At 46.7% G+C, this 24,167-nt stretch overlaps 1 protein-coding gene across 5 annotated transcripts in view; it reads left to right on the top strand.

Moving 5' to 3' along the window:
- The first annotated feature begins 2,537 nt into the window (after positions 1-2,537).
- LOC115387533 (GRB2-related adaptor protein 2-like) overlaps positions 2,538-24,167 on the top strand; it is a 41,800-nt gene continuing 20,170 nt past the window's right edge. For all 5 annotated transcript variants that reach the window (XM_030090276.1, XM_030090274.1, XM_030090275.1 and 2 more), the window contains exons 1-4: positions 2,538-2,638; positions 16,807-16,935; positions 17,000-17,091; positions 17,157-17,276. In XM_030090276.1, coding sequence (XP_029946136.1) covers positions 16,858-16,935; positions 17,000-17,091; positions 17,157-17,276 — 290 coding nt within the window. In that variant the 5' untranslated portion in view covers positions 2,538-2,638; positions 16,807-16,857. The remainder of the gene's footprint in view (positions 2,639-16,806; positions 16,936-16,999; positions 17,092-17,156; positions 17,277-24,167) is intronic.

The raw sequence follows: 24,167 nt of genomic DNA, 5'->3' as shown, positions 1-24,167 counted from the left end.
TGTTAGCATCTCCCATCCACTGACATGTAGGTGTTAGCATCTCCCATCCACTAACATGTAGTTGTTAGCATCTCCTATCCACTAACATGCAACTGTTAGCATCTGTCATCCACTAACATGGAGTTGTTGGCATCTCCCATCCACTAACATGGAGTTGTTGGCATCTCCCATCCACTAACATGGAGTTGTTAGCATCCCCCATCCACTAACATGGAGTTGTTAGCATCCCTCATCTACAAACATGGAGTTCTTAGCATCTCCCATCCACTAACATGTAGTTGCTAGCATCTGCCATCCACTAACATGGAGTAGTTAGCATTTGTCATCCACTAACATGGAGCTGTTAGCTTTTCCCATCTGCTTTTGACAGTCACTGAATGAAGGCACTGAGTGTCAGAGTTTGATTGACAGCTGCTGTCAGCTGTGTAACTGCACTGTACGCCCATATATGGTAATGTCAGAGTGGGAGAGAGGAGAAAAGAAAGGTTTCTGTTTGGGAAACAACTGCTGAAAAGTCAGACTTTTAGTTTGGACCGTAGAGGCCTCAGTTTGGGAGAAGCGTGAGATTTTTCCCCATCCGGCTCCATTATAACAGAGCAAAAAAATGCAGAGCGCACACCTTTTCATACCTCTTCAAACGTACATATATCATGAAATTTTGAACACTTATGTTACATGATCTTGTTCGGGAGGTCCTTGTGACGCTTCACATGTGCTCAGTTTGTTGATAGGAGTCATGGTTTAGCCACAGTCGCCACTTGTTCGAGGTGCTGAAAAAAGGTGACTTTTTTCGTTTTTTCCCTATTATAATGGATGAGGCCCGGAGCAAGGTACGTTTTCACAGGTATGAAAAGGTGTGCGCTCTTCATTTTTTTTGCTCTCGGTTATAATGGAGCCAGATGGGGAAAAATCTTGCGTTTCTCACAAACTGAGGCCTCTACAGTCCAAACTAAAAGTCTGACTGCTCTGAAAGCCTCACCAACTGAAAGACAACTAATTATCCTATCAAACGTGATATTTTTTGTTTTGCCAAACAGGAAAGGAACAAGGAGCAGTTGTTTCCCAAACAGAAACTTTTATTTTCTACTCTCTCCACTCTAACCGAAATGACCATATATGGGTGTACAGTGCAGTTACACAGCTGACAGCAGCTGTCAATCAAACTCTGACACTCAGTGCCTTCATTCAGTGACTCCTAAAAGCAGATGGCAGATGCTAACAACTCCATGTTACTGGATGGAAGATGCTAACAACTCCATGTTAGTGGATGGAAGATGCTAACAACTCCATGTTAGTGAATGACAGATGCTAACAGCTCCATGATAGTGGATGAGAGATGCTAACAACTCCATGTTAGTGGATGGGAGATGCTAACAACTCCATGTTAGTGGATGGGAGATGCTAACAACTCCATGTTAGTGGATGGGAGATGCTAACATCTCCATGTTAGTGGATGACAGATGCTAACAGCTCCATGATAGTGGATGAGAGATGCTAACAACTCCATGTTAGTCAACTCCATGTTAGTGGATGGGAGATGCTAACATCTCCATGTTAGTGGATGACAGATGTTAACAGCTCCATGATAGTGGATGAGAGATGCTAACAACTCCATGTTAGTGGATGGGAGATGCTAACATCTCCATGTTAGTGGATGACAGATGCTAACAGCTCCATGATAGTGGATGAGAGATGCTAACAACTCCATGTTAGTGGATGGGACATGCTAACAACTCCATGTTAGTGGATGACAGATGCTAACAGCTACATGTTAGTGGATGGGAGAGCTAACAGCTACATGTTAGTGGATGGGAGAGCTAACAGCTACATATTAGTGGATGGGGCATGCTAACAAGTCCATGTTAGTGGATGACAGATGGTAACAGCTACATGTTAGTGGATGGGACATGCTCACAACTCCATGTTAATGGATGACAGATGCTAACAGCTCCATGTTAGTGGATGACAGATGCTAACAACTCCCATGTCAGTCGCGGGCCGACAAGGAGGCTCGGTCCCGATCAATGCCGCTTGCGGCTTTAATTTTGAAAGAAAACCTTTGAGACATTTATAGATGGAGATGACACATGGTTTGAAGGGAAGTTTGTTCACTGACAGGTGAAAATGTAACAATTTGTATTAATTTCATAGTAAATGTCTTTCTTAATGGACCTTTAAAGACTTTTCAGAAAATGTAACGAAATGCTGATGTGTACAGAGGACCGAAATGAAATAAATACAGAAATCTAAAAATGAATCAATCAACATATTGATATGTCAATAAATTATACAAAAGAAGTATACTTTTGTATAATTTATTGGCAGATGCATTTTTTGAGCCATTGTTATGTCTGTATTCATGTTAAACTGACGTGTTTATTCAATTCAAAGGATTCAGTGGATTTAAAGCCATCAGATCAATGAGAGCCTTGAGGTGTGAGTTCTCCCTGCTCCCAGCAGGGGGTGCTGGCCTCCAGCTGCTGCTTCTTTCAAGGGAGGGAGGGGAAACCGCTGAGGCGGGTCTCTCAGACTCTGAGGATCCATCATCTCCACTCTGAATTGTTCTCCTTCACTCTGGATCCTGAACATGTCTGGAGGAAAACTCCCAGAATAAAGTCACATCCCCACCTGAGGACAGGTAAGATCACACCTCTTCACCATCTGGAAATATTTCAGAATGAAGCTCAGTGGTGGACAGGGCTGCCTTCAGCTCGGGCGCACTACTCTTCCTCTTTTCTCTCTTTCTCATTTCTCGGTCCTCTGCAGTCAAATCAAGCACTTTGACATTAAAGTCCAGAGTAAACATGAGTGAAAGTCTCATCTGGATGTAAACTATGACTTCATTTCAGTTTCTTCTGCTGAAGAAGTTCAGTAGAAGCATTGTTTTTTTGTTGTTGTTGTTTTTTTTGTTTTTTTTTATCCCAGCTGCACACTGAGTCCCTGTGTTTGGGGAAGTGGTTTGAAGCTGACAGAGGGAGTGAAGTAGGTCATAACTGATGAAAAACACTCAGCGCTTTGCTCTGTTGTAGCTGCTCCAGCGCTGTTCAAACCATTTTACCTGCATGGAAAATAAACCTGTCCAGGTCATATCTGGAGAATTACTTCATTAATAGAATGGAATCGAATAGATTTTTATTTTCAGTCATGCAAAAAAAAAGGCTCAAAATTGGAATAGAAGAAAATAGATTTTTGGTTGTCACTGTGAAAATCACTTGAATACTGCCTCAGCAGCTTTAAGAGACACAATGATGAAAGCAATATAAATCAATGCATGCAGTCAACATATTCACAGAAAGAGCAAATATGGACCACAGATATTAGTGGTAAATGGACTACACTGCTGGAGTGCTTTTCCTCTGAATTAACAGACCCCAAAGCGCTTTACACTGCAGAATCACATCTACCCATTCACACTCACATTCACACACCAGTGGAGGCGGCTGCCATGCAAGGCGCTCAGTCTGTCCACTGGGGGCGATGTAGAGTTCAGTGTCTTGCCCAAGGGCACTTTGACACGCAGACAGGGGGAGACAGGGATTGAAATAACAACCTCCCGATTGCAAGACGACTGCTTTTCTGCTGCTCTGCTGTTCTTCAGTCTGACTGTATCCAGGCACAAGCTGTTCTTCAGTCTGATTGTATCCTGGCAGAAGCTGTTCTTCAGTCTGACTGTATCCAGGCAGAAGCTGTTCTTCAGTCTGACTGTATCCAGGCAGAAGTTGTTCTTCCGTCTGACTGTATCCAGGCAGAAGTTGTTCTTCAGTCTGACTGTATTCAGGCAGAAGTTGTTCTTCAGTCTGACTGTATCCAGGCAGAAGCTGTTCAACAGTCTGAATGTATCCAGGCAGAAGCTGTTCTTCAGTCTGACTGTATCCAGGCAGAAGCTGTTCTTCAGTCTGACTGTATCCAGGCAGAAGCTGTTCTTCAGTCTGACTGTATCCAGGTAAAAGCTGTTCAACAGTCTCAATGTATCCAAACAGAAGCTGTTCTTCAGTCTGACTGTATCCAGGTAAAAGCTGTTCTTCAGTCTGACTGTATCCAGGCAGAAGCTGTTCTTCAGTCTGACTGTACCAAGGCAGAAGTTGTTCTTCAGTCTGACTGTATTCAGGCAGAAGTTGTTCTTCAGTCTGACTGTATCCAGGCAGAAGCTGTTCAACAGTCTGAATGTATCCAGGCAGAAGCTGTTCTTCAGTCTGACTGTATCCAGGCAGAAGCTGTTCAACAGTCTGAATGTATCCAGGCAGAAGCTGTTCTTCAGTCTGACTGTATCCAGGTAGAAGTTGTTCTTTGGTCTGACTGTATCCAGGCAGAAGCTGTTCTTCAGTCTGACTGTATCCAGGCAGAAGCTGTTCTTTGGTCTGACTGTATCCAGGCAGAAGCTGTTCTTCAGTCTGACTGTATCCAGGCAGAAGCTGTCCTTCAGTCTGACTGTATCCAGGTAAAAGCTGTTCAACAGTCTCAATGTATCCAAACAGAAGCTGTTCTTCCGTCTGACTGTATCCAGGCAGAAGTTGTTCTTCAGTCTGACTGTATCCAGGCAGAAGCTGTTCAACAGTCTCAATGTATCCAAACAGAAGCTGTTCTTCAGTCTGACTGTATCCAGGCAGAAGCTGTTCTTCAGTCTGACTGTATCCAGGCAGAAACTGTTCTTCAGTCTGACTGTATCCAGGTAAAAGCTGTTCAACAGTCTCAATGTATCCAAACAGAAGCTGTTCTTCAGTCTGACTGTATCCAGGTAAAAGCTGTTCTTCAGTCTGACTGTATCCAGGCAGAAGCTGTTCTTCAGTCTGACTGTATCCAGGCAGAAGCTGTTCTTCAGTCTGACTGTACCAAGGCAGAAGTTGTTCTTCAGTCTGACTGTATTCAGGCAGAAGTTGTTCTTCAGTCTGACTGTATCCAGGCAGAAGCTGTTCAACAGTCTGACTGTATCCAGGCAGAAGCTGTTCTTCAGTCTGACTGTACCCAGGCAGAAGCTGTTCAACAGTCTGAATGTATCCAGGCAGAAGCTGTTCTTCAGTCTGACTGTATCCAGGTAGAAGTTGTTCTTTGGTCTGACTGTATCCAGGCAGAAGCTGTTCTTCAGTCTGACTGTATCCAGGCAGAAGCTGTTCTTTGGTCTGACTGTATCCAGGCAGAAGCTGTTCTTCAGTCTGACTGTATCCAGGCAGAAGCTGTCCTTCAGTCTGACTGTATCCAGGTAAAAGCTGTTCAACAGTCTCAATGTATCCAAACAGAAGCTGTTCTTCCGTCTGACTGTATCCAGGCAGAAGTTGTTCTTCAGTCTGACTGTATCCAGGCAGAAGCTGTTCAACAGTCTCAATGTATCCAAACAGAAGCTGTTCTTCAGTCTGACTGTATCCAGGCAGAAGCTGTTCTTCAGTCTGACTGTATCCAGGCAGAAACTGTTCTTCAGTCTGACTGTATCCAGGTAAAAGCTGTTCAACAGTCTCAATGTATCCAAACAGAAGCTGTTCTTCAGTCTGACTGTATCCAGGTAAAAGCTGTTCTTCAGTCTGACTGTATCCAGGCAGAAGCTGTTCTTCAGTCTGACTGTACCAAGGCAGTAGTTGTTCTTCGGTCTGACTGTATCCAGGCAGAAGCTGTTCTTCAGTCTCAATGTATCCAGGCAGAAGCTGTTCTTCAGTCTGACTGTATCCAGGCAGAAGTTGTTCTTCAGTCTGACTGTATTCAGGCAGAAGTTGTTCTTCAGTCTGACTGTATCCAGGCAGAAGCTGTTCAACAGTCTGAATGTATCCAGGCAGAAGCTGTTCTTCAGTCTGAATGTATCCAGGCAGAAGCTGTTCTTCAGTCTGACTGTATCCAGGCAGAAGCTGTTCTTCAGTCTGACTGTATCCAGGTAAAAGCTGTTCAACAGTCTCAATGTATCCAAACAGAAGCTGTTCTTCCGTCTGACTGTATCCAGGCAGAAGTTGTTCTTCAGTCTGACTGTATCCAGGCAGAAGCTGTTCAACAGTCTGAATGTATCCAGGCAGAAGCTGTTCTTCAGTCTGACTGTATCCAGGCAGAAGCTGTTCTTCAGTCTGACTGTATCCAGGCAGAAACTGTTCTTCAGTCTGACTGTATCCAGGTAAAAGCTGTTCAACAGTCTCAATGTATCCAAACAGAAGCTGTTCTTCAGTCTGACTGTATCCAGGTAAAAGCTGTTCTTCAGTCTGACTGTATCCAGGCAGAAGCTGTTCTTCAGTCTGACTGTACCAAGGCAGAAGTTGTTCTTCGGTCTGACTGTATCCAGGCAGAAGCTGTTCTTCAGTCTGACTGTATCCAGGCAGAAGCTGTTCTTCAGTCTGACTGTATCCAGGCAGAAGTTGTTCTTCAGTCTGACTGTATTCAGGCAGAAGTTGTTCTTCAGTCTGACTGTATCCAGGCAGAAGCTGTTCAACAGTCTGAATGTATCCAGGCAGAAGCTGTTCTTCAGTCTGACTGTATCCAGGCAGAAGCTGTTCTTCAGTCTGACTGTATCCAGGCAGAAGCTGTTCTTCAGTCTGACTGTATCCAGGTAGAAGTTGTTCTTTGGTCTGACTGTATCCAGGCAGAAGCTGTTCTTCAGTCTGACTGTATCCAGGCAGAAGCTGTTCTTCGGTCTGACTGTATCCAGGCAGAAGCTGTTCTTCAGTCTGACTGTATCCAGGCAGAAGCTGTTCTTCAGTCTGACTGTATCCAGGTAAAAGCTGTTCAACAGTCTCAACGTATCCAAACAGAAGCTGTTCTTCTGTCTGACTGTATCCAGGCAGAAGTTGTTCTTCAGTCTGACTGTATCCAGGCAGAAGCTGTTCAACAGTCTGAATGTATCCAGGCAGAAGCTGTTCTTCAGTCTGACTGTATCCAGGCAGAAGCTGTTCTTCAGTCTGACTGTATCCAGGCAGAAGCTGTTCTTCAGTCTGACTGTATCCAGGCAGAAGCTGTTCAACAGTCTGAATGTATCCAGGCAGAAGCTGTTCTTCAGTCTGACTGTATCCAGGCAGAAGCTGTTCTTCAGTCTGACTGTATCCAGGTAAAAGCTGTTCAACAGTCTCAATGTATCCAAACAGAAGCTGTTCTTCCGTCTGACTGTATCCAGGCAGAAGTTGTTCTTCAGTCTGACTGTATCCAGGCAGAAGCTGTTCAACAGTCTGAATGTATCCAGGCAGAAGCTGTTCTTCAGTCTGACTGTATCCAGGCAGAAGCTGTTCTTCAGTCTGACTGTATCCAGGTAAAAGCTGTTCAACAGTCTCAATGTATCCAAACAGAAGCTGTTCTTCAGTCTGACTGTATCCAGGTAAAAGCTGTTCTTCAGTCTGACTGTATCCAGGCAGAAGCTGTTCTTCAGTCTGACTGTACCAAGGCAGAAGTTGTTCTTCGGTCTGACTGTATCCCGGCAGAAGCTGTTCTTCAGTCTGACTGTATCCAGGCAGAAGCTGTTCTTCAGTCTGACTGTATCCAGGTAAAAGCTGTTCAACAGTCTCAATGTATCCAAACAGAAGCTGTTCTTCAGTCTGACTGTATCCAGGTAAAAGCTGTTCTTCAGTCTGACTGTATCCAGGCAGAAGCTGTTCTTCAGTCTGACTGTACCAAGGCAGAAGTTGTTCTTCGGTCTGACTGTATCCAGGCAGAAGCTGTTCTTCAGTCTGACTGTATCCAGGCAGAAGCTGTTCTTCAGTCTGACTGTATCCAAGCAGAAGTTGTTCTTCAGTCTGACTGTATTCAGGCAGAAGTTGTTCTTCAGTCTGACTGTATCCAGGCAGAAGCTGTTCAACAGTCTCAATGTATCCAGGCAGAAGCTGTTCTTCAGTCTGACTGTATCCAGGCAGAAGCTGTTCTTCAGTCTGACTGTATCCAGGCAGAAGCTGTTCTTCAGTCTGACTGTATCCAGGTAGAAGTTGTTCTTTGGTCTGACTGTATCCAGGCAGAAGCTGTTCTTCAGTCTGACTGTATCCAGGCAGAAGCTGTTCTTCGGTCTGACTGTATCCAGGCAGAAGCTGTTCTTCAGTCTTACTGTATCCAGGCAGAAGCTGTTCTTCAGTCTCACTGTATCCAGGTAAAAGCTGTTCAACAGTCTCAACGTATCCAAACAGAAGCTGTTCTTCCGTCTGACTGTATCCAGGCAGAAGTTGTTCTTCAGTCTGACTGTATCCAGGCAGAAGCTGTTCAACAGTCTGAATGTATCCAGGCAGAAGCTGTTCTTCAGCCTGACTGTATCCAGGCAGAAGCTGTTCTTCAGTCTGACTGTATCCAGGCAGAAGCTGTTCTTTGGTCTGACTGTATCCAGGCAGAAGCTGTTCTTCAGTCTGACTGTATCCAGGCAGAAGCTGTTCTTCGGTCTGACTGTATCCAGGCAGAAGCTGTTCTTCAGTCTGACTGTATCCAGGCAGAAGCTGTCCTTCAGTCTGACTGTATCCAGGTAAAAGCTGTTCAACAGTCTCAATGTATCCAAACAGAAGCTGTTCTTCCGTCTGACTGTATCCAGGCAGAAGTTGTTCTTCAGTCTGACTATATCCAGGCAGAAGCTGTTCAACAGTCTGAATGTATCCAGGCAGAAGCTGTTCTTCAGTTTGACTGTATCCAGGCAGAAGCTGTTCTTCAGTCTGACTGTATCCAGGCAGAAGCTGTTCTTCAGTCTGACTGTATCCAGGTAGAAGTTGTTCTTTGGTCTGACTGTATCCAGGCAGAAGCTGTTCTTCAGTCTGACTGTATCCAGGCAGAAGCTGTTCTTCGGTCTGACTGTATCCAGGCAGAAGCTGTTCTTCAGTCTGACTGGATCCAGGCATAAGCTGTTCTTCAGTCTGACTGTATCCAGGTAAAAGCTGTTCAACAGTCTCAACGTATCCAAACAGAAGCTGTTCTTCCGTCTGACTGTATCCAGGCAGAAGTTGTTCTTCAGTCTGACTGTATCCAGGCAGAAGCTGTTCAACAGTCTGAATGTATCCAGGCAGAAGCTGTTCTTCAGTCTGACTGTATCCAGGCAGAAGCTGTTCTTAAGTCTGACTGTATCCAGGCAGAAGCTGTTCTTCAGTCTGACTGTATCCAGGCAGAAGCTGTTCAACAGTCTGAATGTATCCAGGCAGAAGCTGTTCTTCAGTCTGACTGTATCCAGGCAGAAGCTGTTCTTCAGTCTGACTGTATCCAGGCAGAAGCTGTTCAACAGTCTGACTGTATCCAGGTAGAAGTTGTTCTTCGGTCTGACTGTATCCAGGCAGAAGCTGTTCTTCAGTCTGACTGTATCCAGGCAGAAGCTGTTCTTCAGTCTGACTGCATCCAGGCAGAAGCTGTTCTTCAGTCTGACTGTATCCAGGCAGAAGCTGTTCTTCAGTCTGACTGTATCCAGGTAAAAGCTGTTCAACAGTCTCAATGTATCCAAACAGAAGCTGTTCTTCAGTCTGACTGTATCCAAGTAAAAGCTGTTCTTCAGTCTGAATGTATCCAGGCAGAAGCTGTTCTTCAGTCTGACTGTACCAAAGCAGAAGTTGTTCTTCAGTCTGACTGTATCCAGGCAGAAGCTGTTCAACAGTCTGAATGTATCCAGGTAGAAGCTGTTCTTCAGTCTGACTGTATCCAGGCAGAAGCTGTTCAACAGTCTGACTGTATCCAGGCAGAAGCTGTTCAACAGTCTGACTGTATCCAGGTAGAAGTTGTTCTTCGGTCTGACTGTATCCAGGCAGAAGCTGTTCTTCAGTCTGACTGTATCCAGCCAGAAGCTGTTCTTCAGTCTGACTGCATCCAGGCAGAAGCTGTTCTTCAGTCTGGCTGTATCCAGGCAGAAGCTGTTCTCCTGACTGTATCCAGGCAGAAGTTGTTCTTCAGTCTGGCTGTATCCAGGCAGAAGTTGTTCTTCGGTCTGACTGTATCCAGGCAGAAGCTGTTCTTCAGTCTGACTGCATCCAGGCAGAAGCTGTTCTTCAGTCTGGCTGTATCCAGGCAGAAGCTGTTCTTCAGTCTGACTGTATCCAGGCAGAAGCTGTTCTTCAGTCTGACTGTATCCAGGCAGAAGATGTTCTTCGGTCTGACTGTATCCAGGCAGAAGCTGTTTTTCGGTCTGACTGTATCCAGGCAGAAGCTGTTCTTCAGTCTGACTGTATCCAGGCAGAAGCTGTTCTTCAGTCTGACTGTATCCAGGCAGAAGTTGTTCTTCGGTCTGACTGTGTCCAGGCAGAAGCTGTTCTTCAGTCTGGCTGTATCCAGGCAGAAGCTGTTCTCCTGACTGTATCCAGGCAGAAGTTGTTCTTCAGTCTGGCTGTGTCCAGGCAGAAGTTGTTCTTCGGTCTGACTGTATCCAGGCAGAAGCTGTTCTTCAGTCTGACTGCATCCAGGCAGAAGCTGTTCTTCAGTCTGGCTGTATCCAGGCAGAAGCTGTTCTCCTGACTGTATCCAGGCAGAAGTTGTTCTTCAGTCTGGCTGTATCCAGGCAGAAGCTGTTCTTCAGTCTGACTGTATCCAGGCAGAAGCTGTTCTTCAGTCTGACTGTATCCAGGCAGAAGCTGTTCTTCGGTCTGACTGTATCCAGGCAGAAGCTGTTTTTCGGTCTGACTGTATCCAGGCAGAAGCTGTTCTTCAGTCTGACTGTATCCAGGCAGAAGCTGTTCTTCAGTCTGACTGTATCCAGGCAGAAGCTGTTTTTCGGTCTGACTGTATCCAGGCAGAAGCTGTTCTTCAGTCTGACTGTATCCAGGCAGAAGCTGTTCTTCAGTCTGGATGCTGCACAGCCTCCTTCCAGAGGGCAGAGGAGTAAACAGGTGGTGTTCAGGTGGGTGGAGTCATGGAGGATGGAGGTGACGCTGTTGCTGCATCAGCTGATGTAGGTTTGGCTGACTGGTGGTAAACTCCACCCGATTGTCCTCTGTACAGACTTCACCATGCTCTGCAGCGCCTTCTGGAGGTATAGTTGTCTAAACTGAACCTAAACTTCCAAGATGTTGAGCACCACTTTATTGTCCATATATAAAGAAGGTTTTGTAGGCAGAGAGGAATATATTTTTGTGAGGCCCCTCCAAACATAGCGGGGGATTAAAGATCAGCCTGATCATGACCTCTGACCCCTGAGAGGACCAGAAACAGGCCACAGAGGGCAGCATTGTGACATTTATTTTTTTGATTCGGATTCTGATTCTAGACCAAGGGGAGTCAAAAGATTTTAACCAATACCTAAATCATTTATGCGAATCAGCGCAATAAAATGATTGAAAATTGGGAAATTCAAGTCCCCCACTGAGTCTACATCTCCGCGATAGTGTTACACGAACCTTTGGTGGTTTCCCATCCAAGTAAAATCAGAAATTATCTTGTCCAAAGAATCAAAAGCTGTTTTTGGAAGAAAAAGAGGAAGTGAATGAAATATCAATTATCCTGACAAAACTGATCCTACCTCAGAGGGAAAGACAAAGATTGCACCTCTGCTGAATATCAGAAGTTATTTTTGCAAAAAGAGGGGCGAAATTAGCTGAAGCAAGGCCAGACAGAGAGTGAGTCACATCTATAATGAGAGATTTGAATCCTATAAGACTAAGTTTGAAAGGTGGGTTCGGCTGCTGAAGGTAACAAGCAGCAGTATTTGAGAAAGCATTTACTTTTCTCACAATTCAATTTATAACCTGAAAAAGACCCAAAATTATTGAAAACATGCAACACATTTGGGATTGAATTCGCAGGATTTGAACAAATTCTCCGCATAGAAAGACAATTTATGTTAGACAAATGTGGAGGAAGACCACAAGGCAGTTGTCAGAAGCTGAATGGCAACAGCACAGAGCAACGGCAATAATGGACGGCCTGCCGTGTACCACGTCCAAGAGGAAAATAATGAAGCCAATATCAGTAGCTAAAGGGGAGGAATAGAGAAAGCCAATCCAGGAAACAAATTTATCTTTAATTCCAAATTTCTTCACAACTGCAAACAAGTATTCCCACGCCACTCTGTCGAATGCTTTTTCAGTATCCGAGGAATCATGATTTCTGGCAAATCAAAAGACTGCTTTGAATAGATTACATTGAAAAAGAGAGAGCAACAAGCGGCGAGCGTTTCCAGCGTGCCGGGAGATACGCGCTGCCACCCGCCGTCGCTCCCCACCCAACGATCGCTGCCCGCCTCTTCATCGCTCGACGCTGGAGTTGAAATAATTGAACTTTTCAAGCGAACTGGTGTCAGGACAGCCTATCAGCATGGAGGTCTTCATTCACGGACGTGCTGACAGAGGGCATACAATGCTCCGACCACCAAAACAGTTGGCGTGATGCCACAGCAAGCGGCGAGCGATTTCATTTGTTCACCGCTTCAGGTGGAAACAGCGTCAGCCTGAAGCAGCGCTGGAACCGGCCGTCCGGCAGCTCCTGCAGAAGACGGTGGAACTCACCGAGCTCAGACCGCCTCCATTGGGCAGCATGCATCCAGAAGCAATGTCGGCGCCTCGCCGCAGCCGACGCTGACTCCTCCACGCCAAATAATACAGAGCAGCCATGGTGGTGGGCGGAGCCAGCTCAATCTCAATCTTTATTTGTAAAAACAACGCAAAGTGCTGAACAGTAAAAACAGTCATAAAAAAAAAAAAAAACATCGATCAGTATGCGTGCGCGCGTGCGCACACACACACACACACACACACACACACACACACACACACACAGCCCGGTGAACAGGACTGTGGGACAAACTTCATGAGAATCCTGTCCACTGCTGCTGTGCAGGAGATGGCGATAAGGTTTGTAATTTTTCTGCAGGATAGGATGACCATATTTCCAATAACAATAAAGAGGACCGGCGGGGGGGTTGCTCAAGACACAAATCAAGATAGGCTTCTCGGAGGTTGATGAACATTCTTTATTATGCTTCAATGGTGCAAAATTTACTTCTTTTGCAAAATAAAATGAAATGTAAAAACTTGTAACAAAATAATAGCTCTCTTACACTCTTTTCAAATATTAAATAATGTTCTAAATATGAACTCTTCTGTTATAAAATCTAGCTTCGACAATATATTTCTTAAATGTAATAAGATAGAAGAATAGAAGAGTCTCACCAAAATACTAACTTACACAGAAAAGATATATACTTTTAATCTTTAATGGTGTTCTTCATCCTGCTTTTCCTCTACATTCTATTTTTCATCTCGGTGTGTTGGACATTTTTTTGCAGTTCATCTGAGAAGCTGCTCTGAAGCTGAGGCTTTTTCCTGCTCCGTTGTCTGAACGGCCGGCCTGCTCCGCTCTGTCTGTGTGTGTGTGTGCGTGCGCATGCGTGCGTGCGTGTGCGCGGCGCAGATCGGCTCACAAGGCAGTCTCTCGGTAATTACAGTTCCATATAGATATTGTACTTAAATTGAGCAAACTAACATAACTACAAAAAGTATTTATGACACCTGTGGTGCAAATAATATCCAAACACATTTTGAAGATTCTTTTCCAAGAGATGTGAAGCTAAAACATAAAGATGGAAACACTGAGGCTCACAGGTTGAGCCACACCATGTCCAACAATGTTGTTTCTCTCAACTTTTCTCACATTTGCACATTTCACAGCTTTAGTTTCAACAGTTTTCCTGTTTTGTGATCAAATCAAAGTTTAATTCAGGTTACACGCATTCCACTAGTTCCATCTTGGTTCAATAGAGCTGTGATCATTATAAAATTTAAACCTGAAAAGTTTTTCTTTGTCATGGTGCAGAGTATTTCATTTATTTATTTATTTATTTATTTATTTATTTATTTATATAAACTGAAAATGGCTCTAATCTCAACATGAAGCTAATTTAATTGCTGCAAAATCCAGTGAAAGTCCTGAATCTTCTGCTGTTGCTTTCTGGGTATTTGTCCAAACTCCCCCTGACAGCATGGCTCTGAGGCTAATGCTAGTTAGCTAGCTTTCATTGGCAGCGTCATCCGTATCTCAGCTCAGCTCTCAGGGTTCAGTCCTGTTTAAAGTTCCCTTGAGTTTTATTCCGTTTCTCGGGGTGGTTCTGTTGGAGCGGAGCATCAAGTTTGACTCCCGTAGCAGTGATCATGTAATATTTCATGTACAGGCAATTTGATATGTTTTTGTTTTGTTGTTGATTTAATAGCTTTGTTGATGGTGTAGTTTAAAATGGTCACTCATAAACACAAATACTGTAGAATGAGTTGGGAGACTTTCCAGCTGTAGCAGACTGAACATGAAGACATGACAGAGTGATGAGTGCAGATCCTGATATTCTGCTGAAACTGGTTTCTCCTCACAGTGAAGACTGGAGCTGCTGGAGGGGTTCAGGCTGTTTCCTGCCTCCGCTCTGTTTGCAGCGCTGCAGAAACCCAATGAAGGCGGAGCAGCTTTATTCACCATAACTCACCACATCCTCCGCTCAGTAACCTCAGAGAGAAGCTGTAACTCAGCCTCGGAGGGAAGTTACCCAGAAGCCACTGCTGTCATTTCCACCGGAACTCCCTCTGTCCGTCTCTCACTGCGAACGGCAGCAAAGGGAGATGTGCATCACTTCTGAATTCAAAAATAAATTCTAAATGAAGTTTTCCAGTTCCTTTTGTGGCCTGCAGTGACCACAGCGCACCGAATTATCACCACAACTGAGCCTCTACCGCTTCAGAAGGCCGTTCTGAGCAGATGTTCAGGACGGAACGGTTCTCTTCAGGGAATCGCTTTGGGTTTCCAGGTGAAACTTGAAGCACATCTGGTGTTGTGATCCTAAAGATCCAGAACATGGAACTTCTTCGATCGAATGTCTTCAAGAACTCAGCTTGTTCCAGAGACTTGCTTCATAAAACTAAAAGCAGCTTCTGCACATTTGATCCTGACCAGAAAGACGAGGGAAGTTTTGTTGTATTTTAATGAGCTTCTTGTTATCGTCATGATACCGACAGAGTCACTGTACAGGAAAACCACCGTTTGACCGACTGCAAGAAGGAACCCCAGCGCACACTCCAACAGGCTGATTCAGCTCCTGCTGACTGATTCTGAAGAGGGCTCCATTACATCTTCAGTTGTCAGGAAAGGACTTGACAGAAAGCACATGTATGTTTCTCTGCAGTAAATACAAGCCAGAATTGCTTCCTGCCTTTTAGCATTCATCCCTTCATCAGAGTAACATTTTCATGGTTTCATAGAATTCTCAGTCATGGTTTAAATCTGTTGGGCAGCATCACCTCAGACTCTGTTGTGAGTTCACAAGGAACCGTGCTCGCTCCTTTTCTCTATACTGTGTACACCTCTGACTTCCAGTTCCACTCTGACACCGGTCACATTCAGAAGTACTCCGATGACGCCGCCATTGTGGCTCGTGCTAAGAACAACCAGGAAGGGGAGGACAGGGACTTGGTTACAGCCTTTTGTAACTGGAGCACTGACAACTCACTCAATCTGAGTCCAAGCAAGACCAAAGAAATGATCATCAGCTTTGGCAAGAAAAAGAACTCTCTCCAGCCAGTCAACATTCATGGACAGGACAGTGAATGTGTGACACATACAAATATCTGGGTGTACACCTCGATAACGAGCTGGACTGAACGTCAACACCGAGAGCCTCTGAAGAGGCAGGGCAGCTCTGTTTCCTCCGGAGGCTGAAGCCGTCCACGTGGAACCAAATGCTGTCTGTCTCATCATTCTGCTGTGGCTGCTGTTCTGTTTTCCCGTCTGTCTGCTGGGCAACAACACCTCTGTCAAAAACAGTAACAAGTTGGATGAACTGGTCAGGAGGGCTGGTTCAGTGTTGGGGTCCCTGGACACCGTGGGGGCGGTGGTGCAGAGGTGCATGGGGAGGAAGTCAGTGTCCATCCTCAGTAACAGCAGGCGGCCTCTGAGCCTCAGAGGAGCCACAGATCAGACGCTTCCTGTCAGAGCGCTGCAGGACGGAGCGCTGCAGGATGGAGCAGGACGGAGCGCTGCAGGACGGAGCGCTGCAGGACGGAGCAGGACGGAGCGCTGCAGGACGGAGCGCTGCAGGACGGAGCGCTGCAGGACGGAGCAGGACGGAGCGCTGCAGGACGGAGCGCTGCAGGACGGAGCAGGACGGAGCGCTGCAGGACGGAGCAGGACGGAGCGCTGCAGGACGGAGCGCTGCAGGACGGAGCGCTGCAGGACGGAGCAGGACGGAGCGCTGCAGGACGGAGCGCTGCAGGACGGAGCGCTGCAGGACGGAGCAGGACGGAGCGCTGCAGGACGGAGCGCTGCAGGACGGAGCGCTGCAGGAGATCATCCATTCCTGCTGCCATTCCTTTTTATAACGAGCACTGTTAATGTAACATTAATGTGCTGGGGTTTATATACGGGATTCTTCTTTTCTGTTGTTTTTATTGCTATTAATTATTATTCTGTCCCGTTTTATCTGTGTTGCTACTGAATGACCCCCGAATTTCCCCATGTGGGGATTAGTAAAGTATCTATCTATCTATCTATCTATCTATCTATCTATCTATCTATCTATCTTATTCCTCACAGTGAATGTTACACTGAAGCTTCAATTGAAGAAATGTTGCAAATTTAATCAAAATCACAAAATCTGTCAGAAAAATGGCAGTTAGTTATTTCAGTCCACCGTCAGCATTTCTACCTGCTGCTGAAACAACCTGTGACAAAACAAATCCCTCCAAACTGTTGAAGGGGGCACTGCTCTTTAAAGTTGTGTGTTTGAAGCTGTATTTAAAAAAAAAGAAAGGAAAAAAACTGCTGCAGTTTCGCAGCATGAAAACTCCTCAGCGTGTTGAGAAAGACTTGCCGCTCTCACAGATCAGATTGACACCAAACCCCAAACCGCCGCAGCGGAAATCTTCGCTTTTCAGCTTTTTGCTGAAGGACCCAGAATTCATCTGCAGCACTTCCTGTTTCTCTTCCTCTCTGCAGACGAGACTACACTCCTCTTCACTTTGCCGTCGACCTGCCAGCCGCTCCATCATGGAGGCCAGAGGAAAGTACGACTTCACAGCGTCGGACGAGGAGGAGCTGAGCTTCAGGAAGGGAGACATCCTGAAGGTGAGCACAGCGTCGGGAACGTCGAATAATCCTCGACGTTAAACATCTCCTGCTCCACCCCCAGATCCTGGGCCCGCAGGAGGAGTGGTGCAAGGCCGAGATGAACGGACAGGAGGGCTTTATCCCCAGGAACTACATCGAGATCCAGATGCCGGGGTAAGACGGAGGGTCGGGCCAACTCCACCTCTGGTTCTGATTGACCCGCCGCGCCGTGTGTCCAGGTGGTTCCAGGAGAACGCCAGTCGTAGCGCTGCCGAGGACCTCCTCCGGACCAGAGACGTCGGCGCCTTCGTCATTCGGGGCTGCCAGAGCTCCCCCAACGACTTCTCCATCTCCGTCAAGTGAGTGTCCTCCGGCCAGCTGCTGGCAACACTCGGCATGGCAACAACATTCATTTCTTTATTTTCCAAAACTTCAAGTATAACATTTAAAACTAATCTAATTAAATAGGGTTATTTTTAGACTATCTTTAAAACTTGTGTCAACTTCCTTCATGAAAGTTCTGTTTAATTTAAAAAGCTTTTAATCATAAATCAGAACGCCTTGGCAAAGTTTCAGAACTGCTGAGTGAAATCAACAGAATCAGAAACATCAAAACACGCCCTGGCCACATTCTCACCAATCAGACTTCTTGAAAATAGACATTGTGGTCAGTGGAGATTTTACAACTTGGAAATTTAAAAGGGACATTATGATGCTATTTTTCAGTCCCGTCATTTCAGTCTCAGAAGCCCAAAAACACAGTATTTAAGTTTGTTCGCCCCAAATTCCTCCTTTGTTCGGAGTTTCAGGGTCTAAAAAGCGGCTCTGAGGAGCCTCCTCAGAACAGGCTGGTTCTGACCCTGCTTCCAGGTCTGGCCACGCCCACTCTCTCTCTCTCACACACACACACACAGACACACACACACACACACACACACACACACACGGTGGGGGCACAGTTAGGGGGAGGAGTTAATCCACTTATTTCAGGATAAGCAGACCAAACTCAAACTCGACTGTTTCAGCTTCAGTTTCAGTTTCATTTTCACAAAATGTGGTGCAGGGAGACGGGAGGAAAAAGACCATTTTCACATCTGAACGTCATAATGAGGCTACAGCAACACATACTGCTGTAAGAAACTGAAAGAAGCACAAAGTGAAAGAAGCATAATATGTCCCCTTTAAAGTAAATGTTCAGACACTGAAACCATGTTTCTAGGAAGCAAATATATATATATATATATTCATTCATTTTCCACCGCTTTATCCCTTTTCGGGGTCGCGGGTGGCTGGAGCCGATCCCAGCTGCTGTGGGCGAAGGCAGGGTACACCCTGGACAGTTCGCCAGTCTGTCGCAGGGCTGACATATAGACAAACAACCATTCACTCACACATTCATACCTAGGGGCAATTTAGGGTGATCAATTAACCTACCATGCATGTTTTTGGACCGTGGGAGGAAGCCGGAGTACCCGGAGGGAACCCACGCACACACGGGGAGAACATGCAAACTCCACACAGAAAGGCCCCCGAGCCCCGGCCGGTATTTGAACCCAGGACCTTCTTGCTGTGAGGCGAGAGCGCTAACCACCGCGCCACCGTGCGGCCTATATATATATATATATATATATATATATATATATATATAAAAATATATATATAAAAATATATATATATATATATATATATATATATATATATATATATATATATATATATATATATATATATATATATATATATATATATATATATATATATATATATATATATATATATATATATATATATACACACCCACACACACACACGTGTTAGACAGTTTTATTAGTCAATTCTGCTGGACCTGAGTGAAGTTTTTGACACAGTAGGCCAGGGGTCAGCAACCTTTCTGTCATGGAGTACCACTTTAAAATGTTCTGATCAGTGTGAGCCGTTATCAACTGAAACACAAATTCACACAAAATACTAAAAGATTTCCAACATACCTGGAAATTTACTCCATTCAGATAAAGCACAAACAACCGTATTTTTAAAGATATGTTTTCTGTTATTAACTCCAAAAAGTGCTTTCATAAACTTTGTGCTTTGTGTCATGCCGATGTTTCGTGTTAACTTGTGACCAACAGACTGAAACCTGTAGTGGTTCTGGAGAACGTCGGGTATCGACAGTTCCAGTGAGTGTATACGCTTAAAGTCTTTAGTGAGTCTTACTTTAACAGCTGCTGTTATCAGCAGGCGTTTACACAGACCTCCGCCGTCACTCGTTAACACAGGAACCAGTTAATCTATAACACCGATCGGGTAATCACTCATATTCTGCTACTGAGCTCTTTATACAACTCGCTGTTTCACAGTTTGCTTCCATCTGTCCCCTCCAGGGTTTTTTCCTCTCTGGGTTTTTATTAAAAAAGTTTTTTTCACCACCACCGTCGTTCTTCTGCTTGTTTTTGACTGTCCTGCTTCCCGTTAACTGTCACGTCACACATCACTACGTATGAGGGAACGCATGCGGAACAAATAATCCCCCTTTTTTTTCCAATCCGCTGTCAGGCGGCGTTTATATGAGACACGGAGCAGATTATCATGGTGTACACCACCTCGTACAATCCGCTCCGAGTGAAGCGGATCCACTCGGGGGTTTGCGAAGTCCTCTAAGCCATTGTATGGGGCGCATGTAAACGTGCATAGTGTTAGTGCCAGGCGTGCCACCCATGGCACGCGTACCAAGGGTTGCCGACCCCTGCAGTAGACCATCACATTTTAATGAATAGACTGAGACCCCTGGTGGGCCTCCCTGATACTGCTCTTAACGGGTTCAGTTCTTATCTTACAGATCCATGTTTTTATGTAAGTATGAATCAGAATCAAAATCAGAATAGTATTTATTGTCTATATACAAAGGTACAACACATTTGGAGAGCTTCTCCTTAACTGCAAATATGGGAATGGCTAGTGTGACGTCACAAGTCACTTCCGGGTCCAAGGCTTCCAGCGCGCAATGTAAACACAATGGCTGTTGCCAAAGAACCGGTCACTTTTTTCACGGTAACAGTGAATTTTGCTGACTTTCCAAAGTCAGTGAAGAGGGGTTTAAACCCTTACAACTCAAACCGAGTTGTAATTGTTTCTGTGGTGACAGGTGGAAGTCTGAAATGGAAAGTACAGGCTTCAATGAAACATTTACGAGGTTGAGGTGAGTGATTAAGTAGCTAGCTAGCATTAACACGAGGGTGTCAGTCGTCGCATCAAGCTGTGAAATTTAACTATTAATTAATTAGCTTTGTTAGAATCGGGTACTGTCTGTCTGCGGTTTGTGGACAACTTACAGTTTATTAAGTGTCATCCAGGGAAATAATTTTAAACCAAACCTCAAACACGCCATAAAGCAGAAGCAGCACACATTCAGTACAGGTTAAAAAGTAAAAAAAAAAAAAAAAAAAAAAAAAAAAAAAAAATAATAATAATAATAATAAAGCCCTTACAGAGCATCTAATAATATCCCGCCTTGTGTTATTAATAAAGGATTATTAACTTTGGATAACTCCGCTGGTCCGTCCTGCCACAGAGAGGAGGCAGTTTTAACAGTGTGCAAAGACGCACAGCTGCTGCAGAGCAGCTTCAGATCCAGCGGGGGAAACGCTGCTGTTCAGCCCTGAAAAGATGTGGGACTTTATTTTGTCCTGTGCTGTTTTACACCATATTGTACTGGCCGATAGAGTTACTTTTGATGCGCCGGCGCCACGAGAGGAGCTGATGTGGGAACCAGCAGGACCTGAAGAACCGCGACTGACACGTAAATAAACTCTAAAGTTTAGCAAATGATTTATTTAATCAGTGATGTGATGCCAGCAGCCTAGAAAATAATATTAGCTAAAGGGAGATTAAATACAGACAGAGGACGTTTAGCCAAACATTTTATTTAGACTTCTATAAATTGTCTTTAATTTCAGCAGACACGGGCGGGGTGGGGGGGGGGGCACGCGCCGCCCTGGTGGACTGAGTCCCGGGTCCTGCTCGGTCCGGGGTCCTGCTCAGGACCGGGTCCGGTGCTGGGTGTGTGTGTCTCGGTGGGACCGTCCCCGCTGTGGGGAGGAGACCTGGCTACGGTGCCGCTGCTGTCTGGCTCTGTGACATAATTAAATGAAACAATAAAAATCTGATCTATATAACGTGAGTTCGCCTCATTATTTGTAATATCAGTAAAAATAATATAATGATGTAATATCGGAGGAAAGCAGTAGTAGGAAATGGTTTTGTTGACATCGTTTCTGTTGTTACAACACGGGACACAGCACTGCACCATACGCTTTGGACACGGAAGTGACGTATTCAGCTCCGATGACGTAGCTACTAGCCATCCCCATAATAAATTAAAAAAGAGCATAAATAATACATAAAAAGTAGCAGCAGCCGCAGTGGCAGCCATAAATATCACAGCACTAGTGACCAGGTCGTTGTAAACCCGGGTTCAGGATGGTGACGGCTCTGGGAAGAAGCTGTTCTTCAGTCTGTTTTAGTGTTAATGCTCCTGTAGCGCCTACCAGAGGGCAGCAGGTCAAACAGCTGGCCCTCTGTCCTGATGATGTTACGAGTAGGGCTGGGACGACGCGTCGACGTCATCGATTACGTCGACGCAAAAAATACGTCGACGCAAAAACTGCACGTCGACGCAAAAACTGCACGTCGATGCGTCGTTTCAGAATTTTAAAAAAATGGCGGCGGCATCGAGTAGCAGCAATTATTTAGATCAAACCGATTTAGCCACACTTAGTGGGGGCCACGGCAGGGGAGCTTCAGTGCAGGACATAATCTCTGCAAAATCGCTCTCTTCGGCTATATTTTTTCATCCATCGCCAGTGTTATCATAAAGTCAGCTCGTCTACCGTCTTCAGGTGAGTCAGCTGACGGTTTTCGCTAACTTAGCCACAATTAGCTCGGATGGGAACGTTTGAGCTCCTCTCCCCAGCAGAGAAGCACTTTGAGTCAGCCTCGGCTGTCACGGCGCCTTGGTGCCTGACTTCCAGGGGCCGAGTTGGGGCCGATTGGGTAAACGGGCCGGAGTTGCTCCACGGCGGCGACGGGAGAGCTCCGGCAGCCGAGGCCTGCTTCACGTGCCTCCGTGGTTATGCGACGGGTCCCCGCGCGCTCCGCGGCCGGCACGGAGCGCGTCTCCGCCCGGGAGCGGAGATCCGGAGCTGCCGCACTGCGGCTTGCTCCACGGCGGCGCGTGAAGCAGGCCGCGGCTTCCAGGGGCCGAGTGGAGCTGCCCCACGGAGGCTGACGGGAGAGCTTCGGATCTCTGCTCCCGGGCGGAGACGCGGCCGCGGAGCGCGCGGGGACCCGCCGCATAACCACGGAGGCGGAGGAGAGCTCCGCAACGGATTTAAAAATGAATTGTTAGATTAATCGATGCATCGACGAACTATTTCCTAGATTAATCGATTGCAAAAATAATCCTTTAACCCAGCCCTAGTTACGAGCTCTGCTGAGGACCCGGGGGGAGGAGACGTCCATCAGGGAGGGGAGAGGGCAGCCTGGACTGTCCTCTGAAGCCTCCCTCTGTCCCGGACCGGGTGGGGAGGCAGCAGGTCAGCAGGCTCTGGATGGACCAGCGGTAGAAGGCCAGCAGCAGCTCCCGGTCCAGCCTGGTCCTCTGAGGACTCTCAGGAAGTGGAGGCGCTGCTGGGCCTTCTGGATGACCGCTGTGACGCTGGCCGTCCAGGAGAGGTCATCGGAGATCTGGACCCCCAGGAACCTGAATGTGTGGATGTAGGGGGGGTCGCTCCTGTTCCTCCTGAAGTCCACCATGATCTCCTTGGTTTTTTGTGTGTTCAGTGCCAGGTTGTTGTCAGAGCACCAGGTGATCGGTCTCTGGACCTGGTCTCTGTAGGCCGCCTCGCCTCCCTGTGAGATCCGTCCCACCACCGTGGTGTCGTCAGCAGACTTGATGACGGTGTTGCTTTGGGGGGCCGGACTGTAGTCGTGGGTGTAGCACGCAGCCCTGTGGTGATCTGGTGCTCAGGCTCAGGTGGAGGAGGTGGGGACCAAGTCTCACAGTCTGGGGTCTGTTGGTTAGAAAGTCCTTGATCCAGCTGCAGTTGGGGGGGGGGGGGGCGCAGAGTGTCCAGTTTGATGGCCAGTATGTCCGGGATGATTGTGTTGAAGGCCGAGCTGTAGTCCACAAAGAGCATCCTGGTATAGCTGTGCCGTTGTTCCAGCTGGCTCAGCACCATGCAGGGGTATGGGGATGGCTCCCCCGTGGACCTGTTCCCCGGTATGTGAACTGGTGGGGGTCCAGTGCAGGGGGAGACAGTCCTGTAGGGGACAAAGAACCAGTCTCTGGAAGCACTTCATGATGACTGGTGTGAGGGCAGCAGGGCGGGAGTCACTGAGGCTGGATACGGGGGGCTTTTTCGGGATGGGGATGATTGGCGGATTTCAGGTGGGGGGGGGGGGGACTGCTGGGGCCAGAGAGAGGTTGAAGATCCTGCAGAAGACTCTGGACAGCTGGTGTGTCCAGGCCCGGAGCACCTCTCCAGGTACACCGTCAGGGCCGGGGCCTTCCCGGGGTTCACTGCCAGGAGCACACGCCTCACATCCTGCTCTCCTACAGTCAGCGGGGGGATGGCGCGACTTGGTGGGGTCGGGCCTGGTGGGGTCGGGCCTGGTGGGGGCGGGGCCTGGTGGGGTGGGGGCGGGCGCAGATGAGTGTCGCTGCGGTGTTTCAAAGCGGGCACAGAAGCTGTTGAGCTCCTCTGCCAGCGACACGCTCAGGTGTCCTGCCGACACATCACGTCCTTTGGAGTTGGTGATGTTCCGCAGACCCTGCCACACCTCTTGTGGTCTGTTGCTGGCGAGATGGGACTCTGTCCTCCGGTTGAAGTCCACTTTGGCTGTTTTAATTCTTCCTTTCAGGTCAGCTCGATCCGCACTGTACAGAGCTCTGTCACCTGACCTGGAGGCGGAGTCATGGGTTGTGAGGAGTGAGCTGACCTGTCACTGGAATGGAGGTGGAAACGGGCCTCAGCTCAGCAGGATGCTACATGGAGTCTTTTAATCAGCTGAAGTTCTTGAGAAGCAGGAGTTCTGAAACGGTTTTGAGTTCTGAAACGGTTTTGAGTTCTGGAACAGCTGTTCTGATTCTGCCACCGCACCGCTGGAATCATGGCCTTTAACTGAGCTAACTTCACCGCTTTATGATGACTTCAGATCAGCTAATCAGGCTTAAACTAAGAATCACATCTTAA

Source organism: Salarias fasciatus, chromosome 4 (genome assembly GCF_902148845.1).
Source record: "Salarias fasciatus chromosome 4, fSalaFa1.1, whole genome shotgun sequence".
In the NCBI taxonomy this organism is placed as follows: Eukaryota; Metazoa; Chordata; class Actinopteri; order Blenniiformes; family Blenniidae; genus Salarias; species Salarias fasciatus.
The sequence above is the reverse complement of the archived record's forward strand: the minus strand, read 5'-3'. Positions and strand labels throughout refer to the sequence as shown.